At 44.6% G+C, this 26,716-nt stretch overlaps 3 protein-coding genes across 9 annotated transcripts; 1 reads left to right on the forward strand and 2 right to left on the reverse strand.

Moving 5' to 3' along the window:
• Window positions 1-7,435: 7,435 nt before the first annotated feature.
• On the reverse strand, window positions 7,436-9,608 carry LOC124188549 (ubiquinone biosynthesis protein COQ4 homolog, mitochondrial-like). The gene is made up of 7 exons (XM_046581258.1): window positions 9,314-9,608; window positions 9,104-9,238; window positions 8,942-9,038; window positions 8,777-8,879; window positions 8,570-8,699; window positions 8,388-8,481; window positions 7,436-7,980 (listed from the first exon to the last, which is right to left on the reverse strand). Exons 1-7 carry the CDS (start codon window positions 9,408-9,410, stop codon window positions 7,824-7,826), a joined length of 813 nt encoding a protein of 270 aa, XP_046437214.1. The 5' UTR covers window positions 9,411-9,608; the 3' UTR covers window positions 7,436-7,823.
• Window positions 9,609-9,699: 91 nt separating this feature from the next.
• On the forward strand, window positions 9,700-14,101 carry LOC124188548 (G-protein-signaling modulator 2-like). 5 transcript variants are annotated; one of them, XM_046581253.1, is made up of 14 exons: window positions 9,707-9,818; window positions 9,901-10,232; window positions 10,361-10,516; window positions 10,599-10,734; window positions 10,807-10,949; window positions 11,040-11,163; window positions 11,354-11,469; window positions 11,601-11,767; window positions 11,904-12,001; window positions 12,092-12,295; window positions 12,538-12,660; window positions 12,847-13,000; window positions 13,136-13,347; window positions 13,450-14,101. In XM_046581253.1, the coding sequence occupies exons 2-14, from the start codon at window positions 10,156-10,158 to the stop codon at window positions 13,639-13,641; spliced, it is 1,902 nt and encodes a 633-aa protein (XP_046437209.1). In that variant the 5' UTR covers window positions 9,707-9,818; window positions 9,901-10,155; the 3' UTR covers window positions 13,642-14,101. The 5 variants fall into 5 exon arrangements, with proteins under 5 accessions (XP_046437213.1, XP_046437210.1, XP_046437212.1 ...); XM_046581257.1 differs by lacking the exon at window positions 12,538-12,660 and having other exon boundaries at window positions 9,700-9,818; window positions 12,092-12,253; XM_046581255.1 differs by lacking the exon at window positions 12,538-12,660 and having other exon boundaries at window positions 9,705-9,818.
• Window positions 14,102-18,805: 4,704 nt separating this feature from the next.
• On the reverse strand, window positions 18,806-21,556 carry LOC124188550. 3 transcript variants are annotated; one of them, XM_046581260.1, is made up of 8 exons: window positions 21,177-21,556; window positions 20,874-21,001; window positions 20,460-20,643; window positions 20,307-20,358; window positions 20,088-20,223; window positions 19,825-20,005; window positions 19,592-19,731; window positions 18,806-19,514 (listed from the first exon to the last, which is right to left on the reverse strand). In XM_046581260.1, exons 1-8 carry the CDS (start codon window positions 21,190-21,192, stop codon window positions 19,308-19,310), a joined length of 1,044 nt encoding a protein of 347 aa, XP_046437216.1. In that variant the 5' UTR covers window positions 21,193-21,556; the 3' UTR covers window positions 18,806-19,307. The 3 variants fall into 3 exon arrangements, with proteins under 3 accessions (XP_046437216.1, XP_046437217.1, XP_046437215.1); XM_046581261.1 differs by having other exon boundaries at window positions 18,806-19,511; window positions 20,874-21,004; window positions 21,177-21,531; XM_046581259.1 differs by having other exon boundaries at window positions 20,874-21,004; window positions 21,177-21,529.
• Window positions 21,557-26,716: the final 5,160 nt, after the last annotated feature.

Raw genomic sequence — 26,716 nt, forward strand, 5'->3', positions numbered from 1 at the left:
ATGTGTTTATACGTGTACATGTAGTATTACCCGTCAAACTTTTTGATTATGAATTCACGGACGTGTAAGTTTTTTCGGGACTCGATGAAAATGAAACTTTACTTTCTAGTCTAATTGAAAATTTCTTATATCTACTGCGCATTTGTTTTCCTTTTTCTATTAGACCTTATATATTCACTGCGCTAATCACACACACTTACTCAAATCCTGCTGTGCAGAGTGATCTATTTACATGTTTTGAAAATCTTTTGCTTTCCCGCTCTGATTCCACGAATTGATTCAACACATTCTCAAACACTCGATCATTGGCGGGGGTGACGAAAAGTGGGTGATGACGTACTGCTCCTGTCGTGCAGAAAATTGTCGTCACAGGGCGTGTACATACAGCTCCTTTTTCCCCTTCTTCTTCAGTCTGTTGCTGGTCTTGTTATAGACGCTTTATCCACGCCATTTAGATAACATACAAGAGCGGAGAGAGTGGTGGCAGCAGCGCATCAGGAGCTCTCGTTCGATAATTGATTTTGCAGACGGCGGAATTGGACGACGACGACGGGGGGCCGGGGGGGGTTAGAGAAAGTTCTCCTAGAAGTGGCCGTCCTTTTTCTGCTAGCTCCTAATTCGAGACTTACACGTGATGCGCACTAATTACAAAAAGAGGATACTGCCAAATCCTTTGGCTGGTTACCTGAAATACTGTCTTATAATATATATAAGAGTCTCAGCAGCAGCCAATACACAGAGACTCTGGCTAGCGCCAGCCAGCCAACCAATAAGAATATATAACAGAGCCGAATAGACATGAAAAGGAAAAAAATAACGTCACATTTTCTTCATATATATAATACATATACACAAGAAAAAGCGATTTCGCTCTTTTTATTTGTACAAGAAAGATCCTAAAATAATGACACTGCTGCTGCGTTGGCTGGTCTATAACTCTGATGTTGACATTCGAGGCTCTCCCCGTTCAAAGCGCAAAGGTTTTTTTTTTCCTTTTTCCCCTTTTTTTCCCGAACGTTGGCGTATCAATAAGGTTTTTGCCGGCGAGTTTCTTATACATGCTGTTTGGTGGCTGTTCAGCCCCATCATTTTCCTTTCACAGAGTATCCCCTTTCATTCGGCAGTCTTCTTATATCCTACGTCGTCGTCTATTGAAGGGGTTTTTTCTTCTTCTTCCAGCAGTCGCCAATCCTCAGCACAGCACCACCAGCTGGATCGTCTCATCTTTCCGTGTATAAAGCCTCTTATTCTTCTTCCTTTTTTTCGTGTTTGTGTGTATTTCTCATTTTCCCGACGCTTATCTTTTTTTTTTTTAATAGTTTGGATTTGATAAACTATAATAGACGCCACAGTACATGTCCAGTGCAGCACTTTCTTATATGTGGCCCCGAAAATAACAGCCCATTACGTAAAATGCGATTCAAAAAATGTATATGACGTAAAGGAGAGCAGCAGCAGCAGCACGAGTTTGGACTTTTTATTATTATTATTTCTGCTCTCGGTGCTATGGCCGGGGGGGAATGTAATATCGTGCCGACAAAGATATAGGCCTATATGGACATATTACGTGTGCCACCCATTTCCCTTTATTCTTGTGTGTGTGCTGTGGGTAAGCCATACGTGACAGTTTGATGTATGTCTGAGTAAACGGAAGAAGAGGAGGTGGTTACATAGTCAAGACAGTCCCGGCGAATTCTCGAGATGGGGAGAAAACACGACTATAAAGTTGCTGGTTGTGGAATCATATAATAATAATAAGAAGAAATGATGATGTATTACTGTACTACTCCTTTTTTTCTTTCTGGGGTGGTCTATTGTGTATATGCTCCATCTTTCTTTTTTCCTTTGGCACATATCAGTCGGCCGATGGTTGTACAACAATTGAATCCCCTTTTTTGTATGGGCTCTATATACATATAGCCTATGATAGCTTCGGGGGCGATGTGGATCAAATTGATGACGGCCGGGAGGAGAGATCGAGTTTCCCGCAACAGCAGCAGCCAGCAGTGATGTATTGAACTGCTGTGCTGCGCGTTCTATTCTGGAACGGTCAACATCATGAAATCGCAGACAACTTTTCTTATCACGACTATATAGTATATACACCACAAAGTTAGTTAGTCCGAATAAATCTATCAATTCTTCATTAGATTTGTGATTAGAATTCTACTTTTGTTTGCGTCTTATATATAGAATAGAGATCTATACTACTACTCGGCATACGGTATGCTGTAATAATAACCGCTTGAAAATACCCCATCACATTCTTTCAGATTATTATTGGGGATGGATATATTTCTCACATCATATCCTATTATAGAGCAGCAGCAAAGGCATTCGTTATTAATATGTATTATACACCCGGGATTTATCTTTGCCGCTATATTACACAGCAGGGCGCCTTTTTTTAAAAAATAAAAAAAAAGGGAAATGTTGACGTCAATGTGGCAAATCATCAAAACGTATAGCGGAGTTTTAGCCGCCGCATATTCACAAGGAGTTTAGCATATTATGAATTTTTTTTTCTCGGGTCGGGAATATCGACCACAATGAATTTCACAGAGGGGGGGACACGGCGTGCGCAGATGCGCACATACACAACACAAGAGAGACGAGAGACGAAGAGAGAAACGAGCGGGACTGTATACATAAGCCGGCATTATAGACTAACATTCAAATGACAAAATGGTAATAAAAGCTGTATATGAAAACGTCGAGAAAGCCCCTGATCGCCGTCCTATACTACACGTGTGTGTGTAGATAGTCTATATAGCTCCTCCTCTCACTGAGCGTTTACAAATGTGGCAATGCACTGTCAAGAGAGAGAGAGAGCCAGAAGTGGATTTCAAAGAGAGGTGATATATTCTTGCATATAATCGCTTGATGGAGGGGACTTCCACTTTATATTTCTCGGCCAAAGTGTCTATACGTACTAACTCTCTAATGGCATACAAAATAAAAGTGACGGTGTTGTAGATATTGGGTGCTGTGAATGATATAACGGAGGGTGGCAGCGCACCGAGTATACTACTCCACGTACATTCCGCCCGACGGTATTTTTCGATGAAATATAAGAGCGCGAATATTTCTAGAGAAATCGATAAGAGGTTTTTCATTCGGCAGCTTTCAAAAAATGGAGTATAGTACTAGACGTATAGCTCTCATATCATTCCGCGGGATTGAGCGTGCAGCCTGGCATACAAATAGCAAACAAAATGACGAGGGATATCATATCTATATGTGTAGTACAAAGATTTTTCCCATATCCTTATGTGTACTATAGCTACTTCCACATCTTTTTCTTGATAGTACTACATCTGCGTAGAAAAGGAGTACATATTGTGTGCGAGCTATACAGTAGAAACGTATTGTGTGTACAACCAGGGTAGAAAAGAAAGTGGAAACATCATCGGAGATTACAAATCGTCCTGTATATTTTTTTATTTTGGTGGTTTGACTCGCCACCCCGAATCCATCCGAGAGAATATGGACGGGATGTGACGCGGCCCAGACATGCATCTGTATCTTAGTTTAGCTTCGCCGTGTACACATCAACGGGAGAGGCCATTCTCGCCAACATCACAGTTGCCACACCCTGGGCAAATATTGGATGATCACCCATCAACCGGGGGCGGCATCTCTTGCAGAGTGTGTTCCGATTATTCCTCACGGGCAAAACGGCCAGCACACAGAAGCCAAGAAAAGAAAAAGAAATGAAAAGTAAAGACCGTCAATGTCAAAAGCTGTTTGAAGCTATAGTGGACTCGGTGACTCCCTGGCATCAGGTTTTGTCACGCCATCATCAATTTCTTCTTCTTCTCTTTGCCTAGATGTTCAGTCGGGAGCGGCGGCTGGGCTGGGCTGAGCGTTGTGTGCAAGTGACACTCGGATTGAAATATATAAGAGACGGCCGAATGCTCATCGGTGACCGAGCGGGCGGACAAACCCTGTTTGTCACACTCCTTTTACCCACTCGATAGATATATGCTAATAAACCACTGCTGCTGCTGCTTTTTAGCCGTCGAGCCGCGTCGAGCCCTTGAAAGTTTGATGCCTCTATACGTCTGTGAGCTCTGTGGGCACTACTAATTGTCATAATCCGCTTTTGAACTTGCCGAGATCCAAGTTCGTCTGGTCCGGTAAATCATTTCCGTTGACCCTGTTGAACTATGTGATCATCTCCTTCTGACTCGGCCATTTACTGGAAATTTAATAATAGTCTCTACACCATTCGGGGAAATATGACGGGATTGAATAAATATAAGATCCTTGGAAGGAGTTCATTTACTAAGAGGATTCTGGACGTCAAATCTACAAAATGTCGTACGAAAGTGCTGCTTCTCGGTCGCCTTATTACTAATATCATCTCTCGGTGGAGTTTTTATTATTGTGAAGGGTTTTGATGCGATATAATAGAAGCCCAACTCTGTTGGAGAGTAGTATTGTCATGGCCGTTTCTTGTGTCAAAGAGATTGCCGCGGGCCAGTCAGGGGGTCCAACCCATTCAAAGAGAAAAAGGCTTGGTCCGCTTGGCCCTATATACACTTTTGATGAAATGAAGGTTCTCGCCCGGCTGCCTAATCTCCTGTTGCATGATGAGAAACAAAGCTGAGCTGTCCAGCAGCCATATACAACACCGGGAGTCGGTAGACTAGAAGAAGAAACGAATAATGCCAAGTTGTGTCGTCGTCGTCGACCAACTTGTGCTGACAAAAGACAAGAAATCGCCACACGCCACACACGCATCAGCCATTCACAAAGAATGTGCTCCATAGCTCTCTCTCTTTCTCTCTCTCCGCTCACGACGCCAGTCAGATATAATCCCGCACAGCAGAAGAAAGCGCGGAGTGCTGGATGGGCCTGTCAACGGTCGGCTCTCAACCGGAAATTGTGAGTCGATTAGAGACGAGCGTCGTTCAGCAGTCCGTGTGTCACCGTCCGACATTGAACTCGGGCTGATAAGAATTAAAAGAAAATGAAATTGACGCCAGTTCATTCCGACTTATTTGTCTTCTGATTTTTTTTTCTTTTGATTCAATTTATTTTAACTGACGACGACAACGACCGCAAAATCCAAATGGGGAAAAAAGAAGAAGCCATGGAAAATAGAAAAGAAGAGAGAGAGATAAAGAGAGACGGCACTTTTTTGTTTTGTGCCGAAACGGCACTTGATGAAGTTAAGCGGGACGAGAGAAGAAGGGCTTCGTGTGTTCAAGCTGAGTCATTTATTTCGAGTTGGGAGCGTGAGTCGAATTGAAACGCCATCACGGCGAAATCAGTTTGCCCCCCGCGCGCGCGCTGAGAAAGTCGCAATAATAACGTGAGTGGCGCACATTTGCGAGTCGTGACTTCTTCTCGGTACAACGTGTACGTCGTTGACTTTTCCAAAGGGGTCAGTCTCTCAACGACGACTCTGATGACGTCAAAAACTGCCGGGCACATTACTTCTTCAGGAAACCCAGGCTATAGCAGCTAGCAGCTAGCAGCTAGCAGCTAGCAGCCGGGGTTGTTTATACTATGCTGCATCAGCTCGTTCTTCTCATGCAATCCTGTTAGTCATCTCTTTTCCCCTGGAGGACGCTGTTGCTCTCCTTTCTAGCTGCAGAGAAAAGAGAAACTGTATGATGCAGCTGCAATGGTTCAACATTACGATATCCTCTTGTCAAATAATAAATAAGAAGACCAGCGCTACTGCTGCTGCTGCATATCGGCATCATATCATAGACAACACGGGACGGACGCATGCAGCCGCAGCCGCGTGGGATCGATGACAGTTAATGAAGTCATGTTATCTTGTGCGCCTTGAGATTCCAGCGCAACGCTCCAGCGGTCGGCATCCGGCCAAAAAGATGCGGTGGAAGGATGGGCGGTGGGCCATTGTCGATGACGAGCGAGCCCAGCATTTTCTCTTACGAAACTGCTGTCCTTCGAGTGTGGAGAAATCCAGTGTGCGCTGGGTCAAGGGGAATCATCCTTTATATACATTCTCTGAACTGCGACTCGACCATACAAAAGATGTACTAGGCTTTTGTCATTGTGAGGCTGCTGGATGGATATTTCTATGTTGTAGAAGCTTCACTTGTTTCACCCGCACAGTCTCGGAGGACACACCCAGTCGATACGGACGATGGCATATTTATGCCGACATTGTCAGTAGTCTCCACGAGAAGATGACAAGAGCCCAATGCCAAGACATTATAACGGTACACACTAAAATGTAGTTGACGAGGGACAAAGAAGATTTACTTCGTTAATTAATATTCCATTCCCAGCAGTCGAGATTAGGCAACAATTCGGATTGACTTTGAATGAGAGCATCAAGGCAGTGTATAGCGCGCTAGGCTTCCTTCAAAAACTGGAAATCTCGGCCGAAAATGAAGAAGAGACACTGCTTTGAATGATGACAATAAGGATCAGAGCCACCCCCCCCCCCCACCCAGAAAAAAAAGTTGGATAGGGATTCATCTTATCCGCCATTACATTTTTCATCGGCCCGTTCGACCCCATTTTTTCGGGTTCAATTAGAGAGGAGGCCCGTTGTGCTGCAGCTCTCATCACTTGACTGCACATGGCCGGCAATTCGATAACGAAGCGGAACGGCCCGAAACTGGGCACACACTGAGTGATATTCAATACGAATCTTGCTGGTACGGTACAGTCAAGTGAATTTGTATAGCCGGGCAAGTTGGGCGACCAGCAGCACGAACAATCATTGCCTCTTCTACACACAAGGCGCGGGATATATGTACGTCGTCGGTGCCGGCTCTGGCCCGAATCCGTTCAAGAGGAACGACAATTCATCCAAGGTAAACGAATTGACTGTGTTATAGAGTTAAACCCAGAATGTACGTCCGGTTGCAGTTGGTTTGGCCGGCGAAAAGAAGGAAGTAAACATCCGTGCTCTCCCGAAAAAAATTTGTCCGTCTTGAGTTTCTTGACCAAGTAGTGCCACTCGTGGGGTCTTGAGTGACCGTTGCGTTGGCGGGGCCATCAAGACTTTCATCTGATTTGACGCGAATTAACTTTAAGTCAACGAGAGAAAAGGGGCGCGTCACCGAGCGGGACACGAAAAGAAAAAAAAAAGAAATCGGAAGAAGAAAAAGAGGTTGAACTCGCAAGACTGTCGTCACCAACTTGATAGATATTATTGATTTTCTGTTTGAGGCTCGTCGCTAGTAGAGTAGTCGATCACATTTGTCCTTGGTACAGCATGCAGGGACGAAAGAGCGGGCGGCGTGAATGACGCCGCTCTCTCTCTAGGCTGTTGCGCTCCCGTTCCCAACTTTTTCCAATGGCAATTCGTTCCATGATGACTTGCAGGGCCGGCCGGCCGTCGATCCCTTTGGTATTTCAATTAAGCGCGAGTTGCCGGGTGCGGTTGCTGTGGCTGGATGCATTGCAATAAATAAATAAATAAATAAAAAACAAATCTATTTAATAACACACGCGTCAGACATCAATTCTTTCAACGCGCGAGGATGTATTCAATCAGCCGTCCATTGTGTCGGCCAATTCTATTCTCTTCTCTATGAAAATGATGGGCGCCCATCAGGCCAGGTCCCCCGGCTGGCGGAGGGGAGAAGAGACACTCGGATGGGACGAAGAAGTACCAATCAAGAGAGTAGGGAAATATATAAAAACGACAAGAGGGAAAGAAAGAAAGAAAGAAAGAAAGAAAGAAAAAGAAAACAACAATTATTAGAGACTGAAAGGGTCCAAATTTGTTGGCGAGAGTGAGGGTGGTGGCGCATCTTCGCGGGGGGTTCAGTGTTGTGTCTCCGCATCCGGCAGACGTCGGTCTCAATGGGAAGGCGGCGGACCTATCAAACCCCAGGTGGAGTTTCGATTTTCAATTCGTCACGCAATTCTGCGATATCTTGTTCCCAGCGTCGCTCGTAGAAGACGTTCATTAAGAAGCTGCTCCTCGAGCCCACGCCTATGGCCCACGGTAAGTACTTGCTCAGATAAGTCGACCGGTTCCTTGCACGAACATAATAATTGACAAAAGACGGGCAAAGAAAAACAAAAAAGAAGAAGAAGCTCATTAGTCCTGGGGAGGAGACAAAAGCGGCTCAGCGTGCTACACTCGACCGAACGAGAGACAACAACCGCACACGGGGGAGAGACGCAGAGAAAAGAAATTGAGAGGAGACCCAACGAAAAAAGGAAAACGAAAAAGAGGATGCTCTTATTACATCAGTTGACTCAATTCAAATTTATAAAAGGGCTTCCTATTGTTGTCACACAGCTGGATTTAATTAACTGGCTGGAAACGATCTGTCCACTTGTTAGTCTCTTTTGTTTGTTCTACCGTTTGCTGCCAATGTTGTCCTTTTTTCGTTGTTCTAGTGTGAAGGAAAAACGGAGGCAATGAATTGTCTATTTACTTTGGTTTCAAGCGAATAGGTCCAAACACAGCACCACCGATACACATGGGCAATTCCGTCTGAAGGGCTTCAACCCACTTGACTGCAACTTCGCCTATTAAAAAAAAGGAAATTTGCTTTTCAGGAGCATTTCCAAGGCAGCGCAATCTAAACTTGCCGGTCAATCGTGAATGCGACTATACCTAGCATGTTGGTGGGACATCCCAGCAAAGTGTGGACCAGGTCGTGGGTTTCGCGGTAGCGCTGCATCACGTAAGCCAAGTCGGCGTCGTCAACAAAGCGGACAGGCAATCTCGTATCCGGGCTGACGTTCTGTTGAATCAGCCCCATTTATCTAGTCAGATTTATGCTCACGAATTGCGAGACGGCTTTGTAACTTTGTGACTTACATTGACTTCGAGAAACTTGGTGTATTCTCTTCCTAAAGTTCCGTCTGGGTAAGATTTGAGCTTCTCAATGTCTATTGTGCTCGAGTTTATTCTAGGCCTCCCCCTGGTTGGCAATGATAATGAGAAATTAGAATCTTGATAACTAACTGTGGAAAGATTGCTTACATGAGAATTTGTCGGCCTTCTTCACTTTCCAGCATCTTTCTGTGCATCTTTTTGAGAGCAGAGTGGCCAGAACTTTCACCATTGACAGCGACCATGTCTAATTTCGGATCAACAAAAGGAAACTTATTTTCAGGCCTTTTGAGTTTTTTGAGCTCTCGTCACCTCCTCTTGCAGGATCTGTCAGCGCCACAATGCTAGAACCCACAGAAAGGACAGCTCTTTGAAGCAAATTTATGGGAATGTGCCCATCATACAAAGGTTCGCTTTTCTTTGTTGTTTCCGACTTCATCCATTTCACTTGGAAAATTCAATGTAGGGCAAACATCCAGTTAAATTATGTGCATAAGAGAGTTAAGGCAAATTTTAACTTACAAATGTAGGGAATTTGGGTCGTCGTTGTGTACTGTCGCTCGATGAAAGCATGAACAGCAACTCGATTATGACGAGTAATCAAACTCTTCAAAAACATTTTGTTCCTTAATAATCAGCAGCTGTGAATGTTCAATTTCTTCCTTCACCGAAAGTAGGTTCTCACGTAATCATCCATGAATAACAACACGGAAATAATTTAAAAAAAAAAGAAAACAAGTAAAACCACTTTTAACGAAACAACTTGACTTCGTCTGCTAAATAGCTTCAAAAATCGTTTTCGTCCGTGATCCATCTAGTGGTGAGTTGTTTTTCCGCCAGGGGCTTTTAGCCTTGGTTTTTTGGCGCCACATGCTAACTATCCACTCCAACGGTCGTTTGGTCGAATTGAAATAAAAGTTGCGCGGAATAAAGACAAGGGCGGTTTGTTTCTGCGATTGTCTCGTTTTATTCGAGACGTACTGTCTTAGTTTTCAAAAGTTTTGCCAACGTTTTTTTAAAGACTGATGTAATGCTATGCTGGTTTGAATTCTAGCCTACTGTCACACGCATTTGATTCATATGTTTTTATTTTTACTTCGTGGAAAAAGAGCAAGCAACGCAACCAGTGAGTCTAGCCGCGCGCAACTCGACAATCAATACTCTGTCGGGAGTCTCTTGAATTTGAACTGGACGTTCCTTAGTTCAGTCGTTCAGTTGGTCTCCTGAAGTCGAGGCTTTCCTAGACGCTCGTCTTGTTATTCGTTAGGTTTACCGACTTCTCAACACAGTGGGAAAAGTTATACACTAGTGTTTCTTAGTCAACATTTAGCTTCGCTGAGTCAAAACACAATCATCCTGACAAAATGACAGACATGGATAACAGCACATGCCTTGAATTGGCGTTAGAAGGAGAACGTCTTTGCAAAGCTGGTGATTGCAGGTAGAAACTTTCCATGTGCCAAGTTGTTTTGCCCTAGAGGAAATCAGCTTGTCGGTTGGAAAACTTATTGTGATTCATACGTAGTATCAAACACACTTGTCAGTAACTTTGTGTTTGCTTTCTCACAGAGCTGGTGTCGCCTTTTTCGAAGCAGCAATTCAAGCTGGTACCGATGACTTGAGGACCCTCAGCGCCATTTACTCACAACTTGGAAATGCATATTTTTACCTGGGTGAATACACCAAAGCCATGCAGTATCACAAACATGATCTTACTCTAGCCAGGTAATTGTTCACACACTATATTTGTTTGGTTCTAATTGTGGAAAAATTTAAATTTTATTTTCTAAACTGCCATATTTTACAGAACCATGGGTGACAGACTAGGTGAAGCCAAAGCCAGTGGAAATCTTGGAAACACATTGAAAGTAATGGGCAGATTCGATGAAGCTGTTCTCTGTTGCAAAAGACACCTCGACATTTCCAGGGAGCTTACCGATAAAGTACAGTTTTTTTTAGCTCCTAATATCGTTTTCGTCGCCTCTAATGTAAACATGGCTCCCACGCATTTCCAGGTTGGAGAAGGAAGGGCGTTGTATAACTTGGGGAACGTTTTTCATGCGAAAGGAAAACATCTCGGCCGGCTGGGTCAACAAGATCCAGGCGAGTTTCCCGAAGACGTGCGGAACTGCCTGCTAACAGCCGTAAATTATTACGAGTGAGTTTTTATTTTTTCCAAGAGGAAGTTGAGATTGGATTTTACTTACCCGTTCTGATTAACATTATCTTTTGGTTTTCGTCTTAATAGAGAAAATCTTGAACTCATGAGAGAAATAACCGATCGTGCTGCCCAAGGTCGGGCATGCGGGAACTTGGGCAATACCCATTATCTCTTGGGTAGCTTTACGCAAGCCATAAAATATCATCAAGAGGTGAGCGTTTTTGGCTATAAAAAATGTATATCTTATGATATCGTGTGTATGGGTTGTAAAAAAAACGAAGGTTTAATAGGGAAGGCTTAGGGAGATTAAAATCGATACAATCGGGACAAATTATTCGTGGTTTACGTGAGCGAAAAATCTTCTTTCATCGCCCACTTTCTTTTTTCAATTGTGCTTCTAGCGACTGAATATTGCTCGAGAATTTGGGGACAAAGCAGCCGAAAGGAGAGCCCACAGCAACCTGGGAAATGCGCACATCTTCCTCGGAGAGTTCGAAACGGCTGCAGAACATTACAAGTAAATACAGCGACTTCCTTTTTACTGATCGAAAGTTTCCGTAATTTGCGTATGAAAAGGACGGAATCGTCGAGCGTCTTTAAACTTTAAAGAAATCCCATTCAAATTCAATTTACCCCCCTCTCCCTCAGGAAAACACTCCTACTTGCACAGGATCTCGGAGATCGAGCCGTCGAAGCGCAAGCCTGTTACAGCCTGGGAAATACGTATACTCTGCTTCGCGATTATCCCACAGCCATCGATTACCATCTGCGGCACTTGCGTATTGCTGAAGAGCTAATGGATAAAGTTGGAGAAGGTTAGTCGGTGCTGAGAACTCGGTGCTCATTTTCTTTCGGGTTGTTTTTTGTTTGTTCTTTTAAATTTGGAAAATCTTTCTTCCCTGTGATCGCCATTAACATTGTTCCGGTTTGTTTCGTGACCGTCACCAATAGGACGTGCTTGCTGGAGCTTGGGGAATGCACACGCTGCCATGGGAAATCACGAGAAAGCCCTGCACTACGCACAACGGCACCTTGAAATATCCCGCGAGGTGAGCCAACACGAACCAATCAACCGACCTACTAATGGACTAATGGTTATGGCGTAAAATGACCGTTACCCTCTTTTCTCCATCTCTAAGATTGGCGATCCGACCGGCGAGGCGACAGCACAGATGAACTTGGCCGACTTGAGACGCACATTGGGCGTTGACGGCGACGGTGGTTGCGGCGGCATGGGAAACTCAACGAAAGGTCACGCTTCCGAGGCCGACGACGACGGACTCTACGGAGCAGATAGCAAGGCAAGGCGCAGGTTAAGCATGGAGCGCATGGATTTGCTCAAGGTTTGTTTGTGTTCGTCCGCTTTTGTCGCTTTGTTATTATTCTTGGCTTCTATTTTCTCGCATACCGCACCCTCGCGTTCAAACTTGGGAAGGTGGGAAATCTACCGGAGACCTTCCAAAACTTCTATTTTTTCTCTTGGCAAAATCTGCAGCATGGCGATTTTATTATTATTTTTATTACCGTCATCATTGTTTTCGTTGGTCCGTTTCAATTTCGGTTGCTTGCACTGTGATTAATCCAGCTGACGCCGGATGTGAAACAACTTCATAGCAAGGGACGCCGGGAACTGCATGAAATGGATCCTGTGTGGCCTAGACCGCTCGCTGGTCACCCGTTGGTTAGACGTGATATGCTGCCCCCGTTTGTAAGTTTCAACAATCCTCTCTTGATCCGGCTCTATCGGATGGCTCGTTCGTCTGTCTGCTTCTTTCGCTGCCAGTCTATCACAACTGTCACATCTCATAGTCTCGCTTGTTGTTTTTGTCTCTCTATTTCTGTCCGTTACTACCCTGTTGCTAACCGGAATCCATTTCGTTTTGCAATACGATAGGCCAACGGAGACGACGCCATGGATGAAGAGGAATCCTTTTTTAATTTGGTCACTCAATTCCAATCGAAACGCATGGACGATCAGCGTTGCTCGTTGGCAATCGTAGACAACAAGGAGAACCAACAAGCAAGTACACTCCCGTCGAATATTCACGGTGAGTTGTTTTTCCAGGGAAACCAGGGAGGGGGGATACGCGCTCCTGGCGTCGCCCCGAGTTTTGTTTCGTTTGCCTGCTTCTACGAGGGAGTGTGTTTTTATTTTCCTCTTTTTTCGCATATTGTTTCGATAGAGAGCCCGTCGAGATTGAAGGAAGATTTAATGGACCTGATCGCCGGCATGCAGAGTCGCCGGATGGATGAGCAGAGAGCTTCACTACCGCGACTACCCGGCCTGAACAACGCCAATCCAGACATTTTACGTCGGCTGTCTGTGGAGCCAGCCGGCGAGGATGCAGCCGCATTGCCCGATGAGAATTTCTTCGAAATGTTGATGCGGTGTCAGGTTAGATATTCTTCCACCTTTTTGGCCGAATTTGTACTCGTTTCTTTTTCACGAACGACTTTTTAAAATGATTTTTTACTTTTTATTTTTTTCATCGTGTAGGGTACGAGGCTGGAAGATCAGCGCAGCGCCTTGCCGGATACATCGCCTCGGCGGCACAGGGGGCCCACCATGCCCGACGAAGACTTTTTCTCGTTGATAATGCGACTCCAATCGGGTCGACTCGAGGATCAAAGAGCCGAAGATCCTTCACCTCTCATCGCTGCCAACGGAGCTGCCGCCACTTCCTCCTAGACGGAACGGTATCCCTAACCTCTCGGAATGTTTTACCCCTCCTCGCCATCAGCTCTCATCCATGATCGAAATGTATGTTGACAGTCTCTATCAATACCCTCTCTCCATTTTTATTCGTTTCAAAAAATAGCCATTCCCTTTTTCTTTTACTTTTGACCGAGTTTTTTTTTCCAAAAAAACTCTTCCAACTTCACATCCATTTCATTCGCTCTCTGCCTCCTCCTGGAAGTAGAAATCGCGAAAATTAAATCTCACCATTCCTCCTTTGGGGAACAAACAAGGGGAAGGGGGGGTTGATTGTCCGTTCCCGCATGGTTGCACACGAGTTCAAAGGAGTCCCTTTTTTTTTCCGAACATGGCAGTTCTTGTCTTCTCTTTCTATTCCGTTGGCAGAGCATTGTTCCTACTCCCAACGTGAAAGGCAGTTAGAAGACAATAAATAGGCCTATTCCTCGTTTTATTTATTTTTGTCCCCATCTTTTTTTTTTCTTTCTTGGATCTGCAGTGGAAAGTCATCATTGTTGTCGTGAAAACGAAATTGTTTGTCATGGAAGTTTTTAGAGATGAGATTAAGTTGGCGACAGTGTGAGCAAGAAGGGGAAAAAAACAAAATTCGATTTCTCGTTATCTTTTCACTTTGGTGCTTGGTGGGCTCCTTTCCTTCGGGATATTTTCGTTTTATTATTGTAGCGAAATGAAAATGTTTCTTTTTTTGTCGAGGACTGACGTGAAAGAGATGTAAATGCAGATGCCTATGGGGGTGGGGGGTAAACGAGTCGTGTTTTTGTTTCCTCCCAACATAAAAAGCGAGGGCCAAAAGGGGATTGGAACGAGAGCACTTTGTTCTATTTTTCACGCGAGTAAAATGAATCCTGTTTGATATTCAACATCTTCCATACGCGTGCGCAAACTTTTATTATTTTCTTGGGTCTGTCTTGTTGCACGGCACCGATTCTGTTCCCTCCCAAACTTCCAAGGCCCACCCCTCCTCCTTTATTGAAATGTTCAACTTGAATTCTTGTTGCCCATTTCTTTTTTGTTGTGTTGATACAACATTTAGACGTGCCGCCATGTGTAATCCAAACCAGCTGCGTCGTTCTCAGTCCAACTTCTCTTTCTTCCTCCTCTTCTGTATTTCTCTCGCCCCAATTGTCTTGATTCCAACTGTTGGGTCCAGGTGGGCATTTTACGAGAAGAACATAAAGATAAAAGTTACAAAAAAATAATAATAATAATATTCCCTAAATGGACGTGTATGTCAGTGTGTGTATCGCGCCGATTTTAGGTCTTACCTCCCTCTCCGCCTCGTTGCTTTTCTTATACACACCTCTCTTAGGCTACACATCTTGCCCGGAACAAACTCCTCCAGTCTTTTTTAGGTTGAACGGCTCTTGTCTTGTATGTGCAACAGTTTCTGTTTTCACGATAAAATGAAACTGCCGTGGCGACTGCACCAATCCTTCCCCCAACGTTCTTTCCATCTCCTCCGTGTGCCCCCCCCCACTTGTAAAACGTACATGTTTTCTTATTTTTCTTTTTTTTTTCGTTGCTGTCAACGATGATGTACAAATTATGATGGAGCTCAAAATTGGGTTTGACTTTCATTTCAGTCCTCATAACCATTAGTAGATTGGTACGGCGTCCGACACAAAGAGAAATGATGGCGTGACATTCTCAAGTTCCTTGACGACTCGACAGTCGACGACTGCGGTGACTTGGTGCGTCGTAAAGAAAATGGCGTGTAATTTCTCCACGAGTCGCTGGGCTGTTTGTTAACGATCCAAGACGAGATGAATTATTGCAGTCTGGGCGTTGGTCGAAGGCGGAACGAGCCCCCGATGGGTTGCCGACGTCATCCGCGCGCTTCCGTCACGTCCCAGTCGCTTAGACCTTGTACAATTTTGGTCGTCCCTCTTGATTTTATTTGACAAATCGCCTTACGATTCAAAAGACGAGCTGGATGTTCCGTATAATGCCGGATAGGAGGGGTATCAAGATACCGATACAGCGCAGATGGGTATCCGGTTTTCTGTCTTTTCTTTTTGCACACGTCGCCCGGTTCTATTAAAAAACTTTTTTCTTTTTTTTTTCCGAATCCGATTGAAGCGAGTCGACGACTAGAGCAAACAAACAAAATAAACAGAAAGCGATTGCGTGATTCTTTTTACATTTCCCTCTTTTTATCCTTGTAAAATTCTCCATGATTCGATGGCAGAATCATGTCCGTCGCTTCGGTTCGCAAAGTTCACTAGATCTACTTGCTTTTCCTTTCTCTCTCTCTCCGTTTTATTTGTTTCCTTTCTCAAATACTGTCTGACTGAATGTAGCAGTCTCGGTCTGGTTCCTCAGGTTCTCCCCCCGCCACTTTGTTGTCGTGTTTCTTTCGACATCGACCTTTTATTTTATTTTTATATATCTCTCGGACTGCTGCGGGAGTCATCGGCAAGGAGAGTCCGCCTTATTTGGCGCATCTTTACGTGATTGCCATCGATCTCGGAACTTTTCACGGACCCTCACCCCCGGCCTTCCTAATATTCTTTTTTGCTTTGCTTTGGCGTTTATTTGGTTTTTCCATTTCGTTCACACTCGACTTGAAACGTCGAACCTGGTGTAGTGCGTAGTCGTATTCTGCTTTTCTTTGATTTGTTGGACCATTTTTCTTTTTCTGGGGGGGATAGCTGACCGTGGCGATATTGGACATCGTTTTTCTTTGATTTGATTTGATTTACTTCTTCTTCCTTACGTATTCTTCCCTCAATTCTTGGAATCCAATCCATTCTACACCCCCCTCGGGTTGGTCCATTTTTCTTTTCTTCTCTCCCTGTTTGCTTTTCTTAGAGACATAAGACTTATTGGACAGAAAAAAAATGGATCTCACCGATTCTGTTTTAATGTGACGCACTTGGGTCAAGTTTAGACTCTGAGACGTAGTCGAGGCCGTGCCGGAGATGGGCACCGTTCGTGATCGATCCACCCCTTTCACTCTTTTGACTCCTGAATGTTGTATATATATACACTCCTATACCTTACCATACTCTCTCCGTTCTTTATCTTCCAGGTATACGTATATGTTCTTGTGTGTCTGCGTATCTTCTTTTGAGAAAGGATCTTTTTTATTTCCTTTTATTTCTCCATTAATTTTGTTTATAGTGTCCACCGGCTTCTTCTTTTTTTCCTTCCTTCCTCGTTTTATCTCGTCTTATTCCACGTCCTAGCCCTTCGCCGGATTTGTTGCACTTTCGTTAGTGCACTTTGTTGATTTCCAAGATTACTTCGACTTGCCTTCCCGTTTGGCTTCTCTCTCCTTTTCTTTTTCTTCTTCTTCTTCTTTATCCTGCGAGCTTTGTTATTGTTCATCTTGACTAGGGATCGGATCCCTTTAGGTCTCAATTTGTAATCACGTGAGGTAATCGAGAATTTGGGCAGCCAATGAGTTAATGAGGGATAAATTCTGTCTCCCGAGCAACGAGTTGCCGGCCAGTCTCATTATTATTTCCCAGGCGAGACACACGGGGGGGACGAGTCAATCCTCCATCCTGTTGCGACCCTCATCGCTGCGCTGGCAGTATCAGGTAGCGCCGTGTCCTGGTTGCCTCGTGCCCCGGCCAGCAGGTCTTAATGAGAGTCAATTCAGTCAACGAGAAGGAGAGAAGGAGGCGAAGTCAAGCGAGGAAACCATAATGGAATGTCTTATATATAGCCTGCGCTCGGCGAACTTGGCGAATTAGTCGATCCTGTATTCTAATTGAAATCGTTAACCGGGCGAGTGTGGAAGCCAAGGAGTCTTGAGAGAGCCGAGTTAACCGTCGGTCCACTGCCCGGCCATGGAGTCTACCCAACTCGAGCATACAGATAGTAATCAATAACAAATCAGCAATATCGTCGGCATCCTTTCCATAATGCAAACTCATCGAGTCGAAAATTCTGGGAGACTCTAGGGAGCTATCCTAATATCCCATATGGGTGCCGGTCGATAGGGGGATGACTGCCCCGGTCGGGAGAAGGTCACTCCATTCTTGAACTGCCAACAGTCCGGCCGTATTTATTATTGTTGCCGTAATAAAGTGATTTTTTTTTCCTACCTATATAGAATTCTTTCCTTTTACACGGATACGCTGCGAAGGTTTATGTTACGAAATTTAGAGTGGAAAACCGGATATACCCATGTAGCCTACATCATCCGCCTGGCAACAGACGAGAGCTGTTATCCCCCTCTATACCGCTTGTATAGTTTAAGGAACTCTCTCTTACATAGAATTCGACTAACTCTTGAATAGTTGATCATTCCATGGTAGATGGTTGCATGGAATATTCATAATCGACTCCCATTAATTCACTTTTCGATCCTCGTACTGTTGAAAGATTTCCTAGTACAATTTCCACCGGGACATACTAGTCATGCCTTGGTCTGAAATGAAGCACTCCTTAATTCCTCCTTTCTCCTTGATGATCATTTAGATTTTATCGTAAATGCAATGCAAAACACAATACCATCAAGCTGCTAATTGCGGTTGCCAATTCACGCCGAAGGTGACGTGTACTATCGCGAGTAAATAATAATCAGAGCGCAAAGCTCACCGCGCGACTTCTACCGGTCGCCGGGCAAACCACAAGTCTCAGACCGTGAGCGGCGTGAGTTTGCGTGAATCGACCAAATTTTTTGTTGCTCCCTTGTAGTAAAAAAAAATAACCGACACTAACAAGCAAAAATAAAAAAATGCGCATGCATAATAGAGAAAGGAGAGAAAAGAAAAGAAAAAAACACATCCGGCCGTCTCGTAGATCCATTTATAGGAGGCGTATATATATGAACACCAGCTGCGTACCTCCGGTCTATACGGCTGTCATAAAGGGCCAACTCTTGTCATTGTCACAAAAGGTTCGCATCATACATATTTATACAGTATGTTGATGATATGCATTGTGTAGTCGTTCATAAACTAATCGCACCTATGAGGCAAAACCTTGGCCACCTTCATGTTTGCCGAAGGAACGGGTAGGGGTTTTAAAAAAAGAATAAAATGAGAGCCACACCCTTTTTCTCATATCATCACGACTTTAGAGCCATTATTCTCATTCACCGAATGATGAAATTTCCATACGGGAATCCATCTCCCACCCTTCCGGTGTCGGTCCGTTCAGAAGGAAGGAAAAAAGGGGCAAACAGCGCCGAGCGCGTTATTATTATCCATCCAATTAAGTGTATCCATATCTGTATAAAACGATGTAAAAACAGTGACAAAACATGATCGGAAATGAGAGAGACAAAGGAAGAGAAAAACAACTGGGAAAGAGAAAAACAAGACGAGACACACTGAGCGTGAATGACGCTCGTGAAAGATGAGAGATAGGAAAATGGCAACTAACTTTCGTAAGGTGATGATATTCAACAGTAGATTTGAAGAAGAAGAAGAATATAATATCGATAGCCTAATTAGGAATTCCAAGAAAGGGACGAACGGTTCGTGTTTCTTTTTAAAAAACAAACAAAAAAAATTGATTTCTCAGTTAGTTATGTCGTATGGTTGTTGTAGTTGTGCAATGTTCCACCCTGTGCTGTGTCAAGTGGAGTCATCAGGTCCAACTTGCAAATGGCCCTGCGCGTTATTTTGGCAACGAGTGTTGTACTATTCACTTTTTTTTGTCGGTCAAGTCAGTCAGTCCTGTTAGAGAGCGGTCCGCTCGTTGAAGACGATCACAGCATCGTTGTGGCCGACCAGGGAAACCCTGCCGGACAGATTGTCACCATTGTCCCGCACCGCCGTTGTCTTGGCCGTTTTGTTGATGGCCATTATGGCGGCAGCGTCGTGACGTAGACCGTGATGAGAGCGTTTCGATCCAATTATGGGCACCGCGCAGCGTCCATCTTTCTTCTGGCAAATCAAATCTTGTTTAGATAACGTTGTCTTTGGTTAAAAACCAAATCTAGCGGTTGTTGCCCAAAACATACCTGGTCGGCATTGGCATGGCGGCTGTTGTGCTGCTGAGCAGAACGAATGGGCGGCTTGTTGCGGGCCCAGGAGGGCAAAGAACGGGTCTTGAGCTCGTTGAGGGATCCATCACAATTAGACCAAGATCCATCCAAAACAGCTGCGTTAAATCAAGATCGATTATTAGAAAATATATCGAAAGAAGAAGAAGACCAATGTGGCCGCCGTTGGGGGATTTCCTTTGATATAATACCATTGCTTGACGTGCTTAAAGAAGACGAATTTAAGGATTCTTCGTAGAAGCTGGGGATGTCGAAGGCGATGTAGTTGCCGCAGCCGACCAGCGACATGTCCTCGCAACTGTGGCGCTCAATTGTCGTCTGATGCTGCGAGTCTTCCCCTTCGACCGCGTTGTTGGCCGTCGTCAATGTACTCTACGCAATCAAAGGCATTCCAAAAGCTTCACAAATCGATAGCGATTTAATCAAATGTCGTTCAAAGGAAAAAAATACCAACCATGGTTGTCGTTGGGGTCTCGGTCGTGAGGCGGACCAACTCGCAGGAATTCGATGCCAATTGGTTGCGCGCGGCCGTTAACGACGGACTGGCTGGTTTCGAAGGCGACATTGACATGGCCAGAACTGATGGATAACTGGTAAACATTTGAAAAATTTCCAACACATTTTCACGATTAGTTTTATTAATTTGTGTTATTAGTTGAAACGGGATCCTCACCTGCCAGTGGATGGCGAATGGATGACAGGCGTCCGGCCCTCTGCATTGATCGCTAGACAGCAGAAGAAGAAAAAACGGAAAAGTTAAAGATATCCAATCAACAAAGTGAGTTGGCCCAGTCTGTTGATAAGAAGATGTAAACTAGTTTCGTACCGAACGCTTTTTCCCGGAGTCGCTGGAAGTGACAGCATCGCCAGGCGACGAGCACGGCAATGAAGAGCAATAACAAAAGTACGCCTGAAGAGATCCCAATAATGATGGGAATCTGGTAGACGTCGACGGGCCAAATGCCAATCATCCAGGTCCTATCCAGTGGCGGAACCATGCCGTCTTGATCCTGATCAAACGTACACACAATATTGAACTTTTCTCATCTTTCCACTGCAACGAATGAACGATCCCGACACGACGACATTCCCCAGAAAAGTGGGGAAATGGGTAACGACGCGCTCCGCTCTCTGTGTCGCTGTTTGTCACGTAGTCGCTTGAACGTCGCGTGTGACTCGGGTTGAGTGGGTTCTAGTCGAAGAAAGCCTAATCAATCGTAATCCTTTCGTTTAGTATTACCTCTGGATGTAATTGGGCGATGAAAGTCACCGACTCTTCAAACAATTTGACTCGATGGCCGTCGCTGCGGTTGGCGCCGACCGGGCCAATCGGCTCGCCCGTGTAATGGACCCACGTTGAGCTGTGATCTGCTGATGTCATAGAAAACACAAAAACAAAAGAAAACAAACGGAAAAACGATAGAGCTCCAAGTCCACTGTATCGAAGGAACGTGATCACGACGCTCGATTCATTCCCGCATGCGAGGAGCCTTTACTCTCGGATCAAGTGACGAATGATTAAAAGAGCTCTAGTGCAGCATACCTGTGACACGTGACATCCTGGGTATTCTCTTTTCCTTTCAGATCAGATACGCCCACTTGAAACTGAATGAGAAATTGCCAGGAAAAAGGTCGCCGAGTCCTCTGTTTTAGCCACTTGAAAAAAAGGTAGGGTTGCTACACAAAATCGAACCTAACCTATTCCTTTTTTGGTTCCACCCGACAATTAGTCTAGACTGGTGCAACGTTTTCAGCGTAACTGTCACCGGGTTCAACACGGAAGGTTTTTTTTTTTTTTTAATTTATTCTTTTTTCTCAACACCTGTACAACACATAAGGCAAAAGGACGATCCGGCTTGCGACTCGTCTGCCAACTGACTGAGCTCGTCTCTCATCGCGCTCTTCCGTCTCTCTTTCCCTTTTTACTTCTTCTTCTTCTTCTGCCTCCCCCTCTCTTTCCATCCCGATACGCGACTCGTGCCGTGGATGTTATGGTCGTTCGTCGTCTTCCTTCCTCCGGGTCCTCCCCCCATCCAACACCCCCCTTCCCCCTTCCCCTGGTTTTACCCCCGTAAAGACCAAGCGGGTCAATATTACGTATATACCGCTGTCTATAAAGTATATTATATGCATCTATAGATGTTTTTGTAGCCGACGACGAGGAAAAAAAAAGTCCTACGGATAAACTAGGGGAGTGTTGTAGTGGAGAGAGGGGGAGGGGGATGAAAATCAGTGCATGTTATGTGGACATAGAGGGGAGCCCATCATGCATGAGATTGCATTATTGCGTGCCTAGAAAGCTTTCTAACCTTTTTCGGGAAAAAAAAGTGAAGATTAATGGCCTGTCGATCGATACGACGTTTACTTGTACAATTCAATCATAACCAGATTGAGCTGTTACATTCAAACACACGCATCATCATCACAGATTCACAGGCGTCGGATAAAAACGGCAGTCGGTCCTTTCTTTTGTAATGTTACATTGTGGGTGGGTACCACCGGTCTCCCCCCACATGACGTAAAATCCAAAAAAAGCTAACGGTATGAATAAATAACAATGCCATCATAAGAGACTTACGTATTATTCTCTTTTTTATTTTTCGGTCGGCAGGAGCAGCAGCGTGTTTGTTTTTTGGGTGTAGGTGGCACGAGTTATGGAAACAGATGCAAGCGTTGACTCGGCAATTCAAAGGGATTTCCCGTTTGTTGGCGGTAACAACGGTCGCTAACTTTTATAGATGAAGGATCGCTTGCTTCCAACGGCCAGCAGGAGCTGAGATGAAGTAGGGGTGGAGTACAAGTAGGTCGTGCAGGACTAACTGCAAAGAAGGAGCGATGGTGCTGATGGTTGCCATCGAGTGACGCCGTAATGGAAGAAAGCCGTAATAATACAGATGAAGAAGAGAGCCAGAAATCTCTGAGGAAAGAAAGGAAGAAGAAGAAGAATCAAGAAAGCTGCTGCTGCGGCCGCCCGTCCCGCAATGAGATTGATCAATAAACGCCAGGCTGACCATCGGGCCAAACATATTAGAGAGAACACCGATAGCCCATAGATACACTATACTACTGCCATTCTATATATAAGCACTGATATGATTTGATGGCGGCCGAATGTTCTCTATTGGATGGCTGTCGATATAAGATGCTGGGCCTTGAAGACTGGCCGTTCTATATACTGACAGGGCCTTTTTTTGTCTATATTTGTTTCCTTTTCATGTATCCTGTGTAGTAATATAGACGGGATAATATAGACGGGATCAGCTAGATCACAACAACCTTGTTCCCCTTTTCTCTTCACTTTCATTGATTGAATGGGGTTTCCCCACAATCCACCGGGAGAAAAAGCGCATTGCATTTTGTTATTATCGCCAGTTATATTATATAAAGAGAGTGCGCACCGTCAGTGTAGTATACCTGATTGTGTTCTAGATTTTTGTTTCCCCCCTCTGTGATCTTATATCGTCTCCTGCTGGTCCTTTTAGGGCTGGACACTTCCGCTATGCGCATTGTGTAATATACCTTAGACACACCAACTGAATGGCCTATATATAGTTTCTCTCTCTCTCGACGTGGGCGTGGCTCTTTAGGGGGCTATATCACAAAATGCGCTGCTGGAAAAAAAAGAGGAAGTAACTGAAACCTTCCGGACTGCAATGCGCTGCTGGATCTTTGGCTCGTTGATGAGAAATTCTTTGCCCGGCAACTTTCTGATTCCGCCTTATGTTTTTCTTTCTTTAATTTGGCATCAGCAACTTTTCTTTTTTGATATCTATCTTGTTCCAGGAGAAGAAGAAGAAGCGACTTATAACCCAGAGGCTGGAGGTTATATTCGGCTCAATCAGATTATCAAAAGTTTCCGTTCTTTCCCCCTATTCCGGCTGAAAAAAAGAACAACTCCGGATTAGAAACTTTGATTTTTTTTTCTTCTTCCAGCGCTATGTTACTTCTCTTTTTGTCTTTGAACAACGGCGGCCGCATTGGGCTCTAAACAAAGAGCTTTTCCATGCAAATCCCCATGTAATACTCTGGATACGTATATCCAGCAGCGTATGAATATAAACAAAAGAAACAGCCAACACGGATAGTATCCACCCCATGTCTTTACAAGGATTTATTACGGCACAAATGGAAACGTACAAATATTGATAGCCCCTCTCCGCTGAAAAAAAATGTATATTATCCTAAATTCAGTGCCAAATAAATCTCCGACTGTTTTCCCGTATAAATTTTATTCCGTAATTCTTCGGCTGGTTGTGTGTGTCGCCTCCGTGCGGATCGAGTGCGACGGGCGCGCGATTTAATGTCTGGCGCGGATATTTGAACCGAGAGAGTCAACCTTTCGAGAGAGAGAGCGAACCTCAGCTCGTTTCATTAAATAAATAAATCACATTCTTCCCATTTTCGCTTGTGTCTGCGTGTGTGCATTGTATATATAGTGCCGTGATTTCCTTTGATGCTTTTCCGTCAAAAGCCGATTACAGAGCGCGTCTACACACGTGCCCGTCGGCAAAGTGAAAGTGCACTAGCTGTGTTGTGTTGTCGATGGATGAGACAGGATGGGGGGGGGGGAGAGAAAACTATTGACGTCAAAGTGAGAGGGGATGGACACAAACAGGCGATTCTATAAGAGCAGGGAGATGCCGTTGATTCAATTGCGGTCCTCACCGTTTTTGCATTATTCAAACGGCTCTCGCTCTTTTGATGTTCGACAGCGCCAGTTACTACACACCAGCATGTACATATAACCCTCGCTTTGTGTCAATGTTATTCAGTCGATTGTGTGTCCTTTGCTTTCGGCCTTCCCCCCACCCCACCCCCTTGTTCAGTCAAAAGCCAAAGAGAGTTTTCCCATTTTAAATTTCCCGCGCCGAATCACCGAACCGAATTCGCCGGATTAAAAAAAGAAAACCGGGCGGTTGTTTGGCACTGTGTAGGTAGAGGTACACCTTCAATTTCTAAAGGTAGAAATTGTTTTTTTTTTCTTTTTTTCGTTTGATTACGGCTGGCGTCACGCGGGAAATTGGTCCCTCATAGACTTTTTCTACAGCTTCTGTTTAGACTATATCTCGGCAATTTAATCGGAGCGCGCGCGTGTGGGTATACTGTGTGTCTACTTTTCTGGAGTGGCATTATGGGGAGATTGCTTTTATTTCGCTAATAGCCCAACCATGTTGGCTGAAGAAGATAAGGCTGTGTGTGCCTAATAAGGCGCTGTAAAAATAGATCGTATTTCCCGGCATCAGCCAACGACATGGTGTAACCCTGGAGGGCTTTCCAAAATGAGAATAAGAAAAGCGCTTGATTGGACGCCGTGCTGCTGCTGCTGCTGCTCCCCGGCGTGTGTATAACAGGGACGTTGTGATTGTTTGCTCATTCACTTTACCTAATTGGATTGGAAAGCAACTGCTTCGACGGTTTTGTTTGCGGTGCTGCCTCTTGAGCGACCGCCGGAGGGGGGCGATCAAAATTCCAACCGCGGAAGAGATTGAAAACCATCACACGGCAAAATCAAAAAGACATTTTAGAATATCTTGTAATAATAATAAAGGCATCTAGGCTTGTTTAACATCGACCAAATAACAATCCCCAGCAGACAATTTTGTTTACTGCCTCTTTGTGTGGGCAGGCTGGCCCAGCCAATCTGCTGGATACATGGATACCATGTACAAAATCTCTAAAGCTCTTCTCTCGTTTGTCCTCATCAAAGATTCACAATAAAGGGAGGAGGAATCGTTAAGCTGCTGCTAGAGAGAGTGAGCGAGCAATCCAAACTATTGATCAAGGATCTCTGCTGACGAACTTTTGGTATTTTCCTAAAACATTTCGGCTTGTTGTTGTTGCTGTGGTTTGCCTTTCTGCTGTCTGCTCCCTCGCTTTATGCTATTCTCTGATGTTGTTAGGCATGATTGACTTTAGCCCTTAGAGCAAGTCGGCGGAAGCTTGGCATAGAGAGTGGGGGAGTTAGTTTTTGGAGAGAATAAGAGTGACGTCAATGCTATATAGCTCTCCTCTAACAAACGTCTTGATTCTGTCTGAGCGACTCGGCAGCAGCCAAAGGTCTATATGCTCTGCGCGCAGAGAGCATATAGCACATGATGCTGTCCTGACTTCCATGCGAGCTGCCTGCTGGAATGTTCATCATTTCCATAAATCCTGACAGGAATGTAGCGGTGAACTTCGCGGTGAAGAGAAGAGAAAAAAAAAATCTTGGAAGCAAACACTAGATTCCTCTGTCTCTATGCACGGCTATAAGGTGTATATACATAATCTCTCTCTTTCAGCACCGTCGACCGAGAGACGCCCAGCATCGCGCCGGAGATACAGCAACCCCAGCTGATGGGATATGGATGGAGTAGGTGTATAGTGGATGAGAATATAGGACGCCATATAGAAGATGAAAGTGAATAACGACACGGATCAACATCTATCGTGACAATCTCATCTCCAAAGGCTTCGAGCGTCGGAATCTTTTCTCTCCTTCCGGATTCTTCCACCTTATATTCCATCCGTCTGACAACCACTTCATTACGGCTTTCGGTTTTTATTTGATTCCTAGCATTTCTTTCCCCCCTTATAGATGCTGTGGATGGGCTGCTGCTTCTTTTAATGGCTACCAGCATCACGTTCTCTAATATATTTCGGGTCATATGCTCATATCTATGCACTATTTCATTCTGTAGGCCTGTCATGGGGGCGACGGCAGAGATTGCATCGCCGTTTTTAGTGCCGGGCCTAAAAGATTATATTGTCTATGATATTAAGTTAAGTTGTATTACCATAGAATTTTATGCCATGTTTTTACTTGTTTACTTTAACCAATTACTGTCGAATTGAACCATAACCATGGAAACCGCTTCGTAGCTTTATTCAGATTGTTCGAGCACGTCAAATCCTTCCGTGAACTCGTAAATAGGGACCGAATATTCCAGCCCACGTCTACTTACTTTGGCACACGCCCCTCTTGTGCATAATTTAGTTCCAGCGAGAATTCCGCCATTTCCTTGACAGTCTGATCGATTTTTGCCAAATACACAGCCAATAATACATAAACAACTTTGTTTGTTTTTTCCTTCTTTTGTCATG

The sequence above is a fragment of the Daphnia pulex genome, chromosome 2 (genome assembly GCF_021134715.1).
Source record: "Daphnia pulex isolate KAP4 chromosome 2, ASM2113471v1".
In the NCBI taxonomy this organism is placed as follows: domain Eukaryota; kingdom Metazoa; phylum Arthropoda; class Branchiopoda; order Diplostraca; family Daphniidae; genus Daphnia; species Daphnia pulex.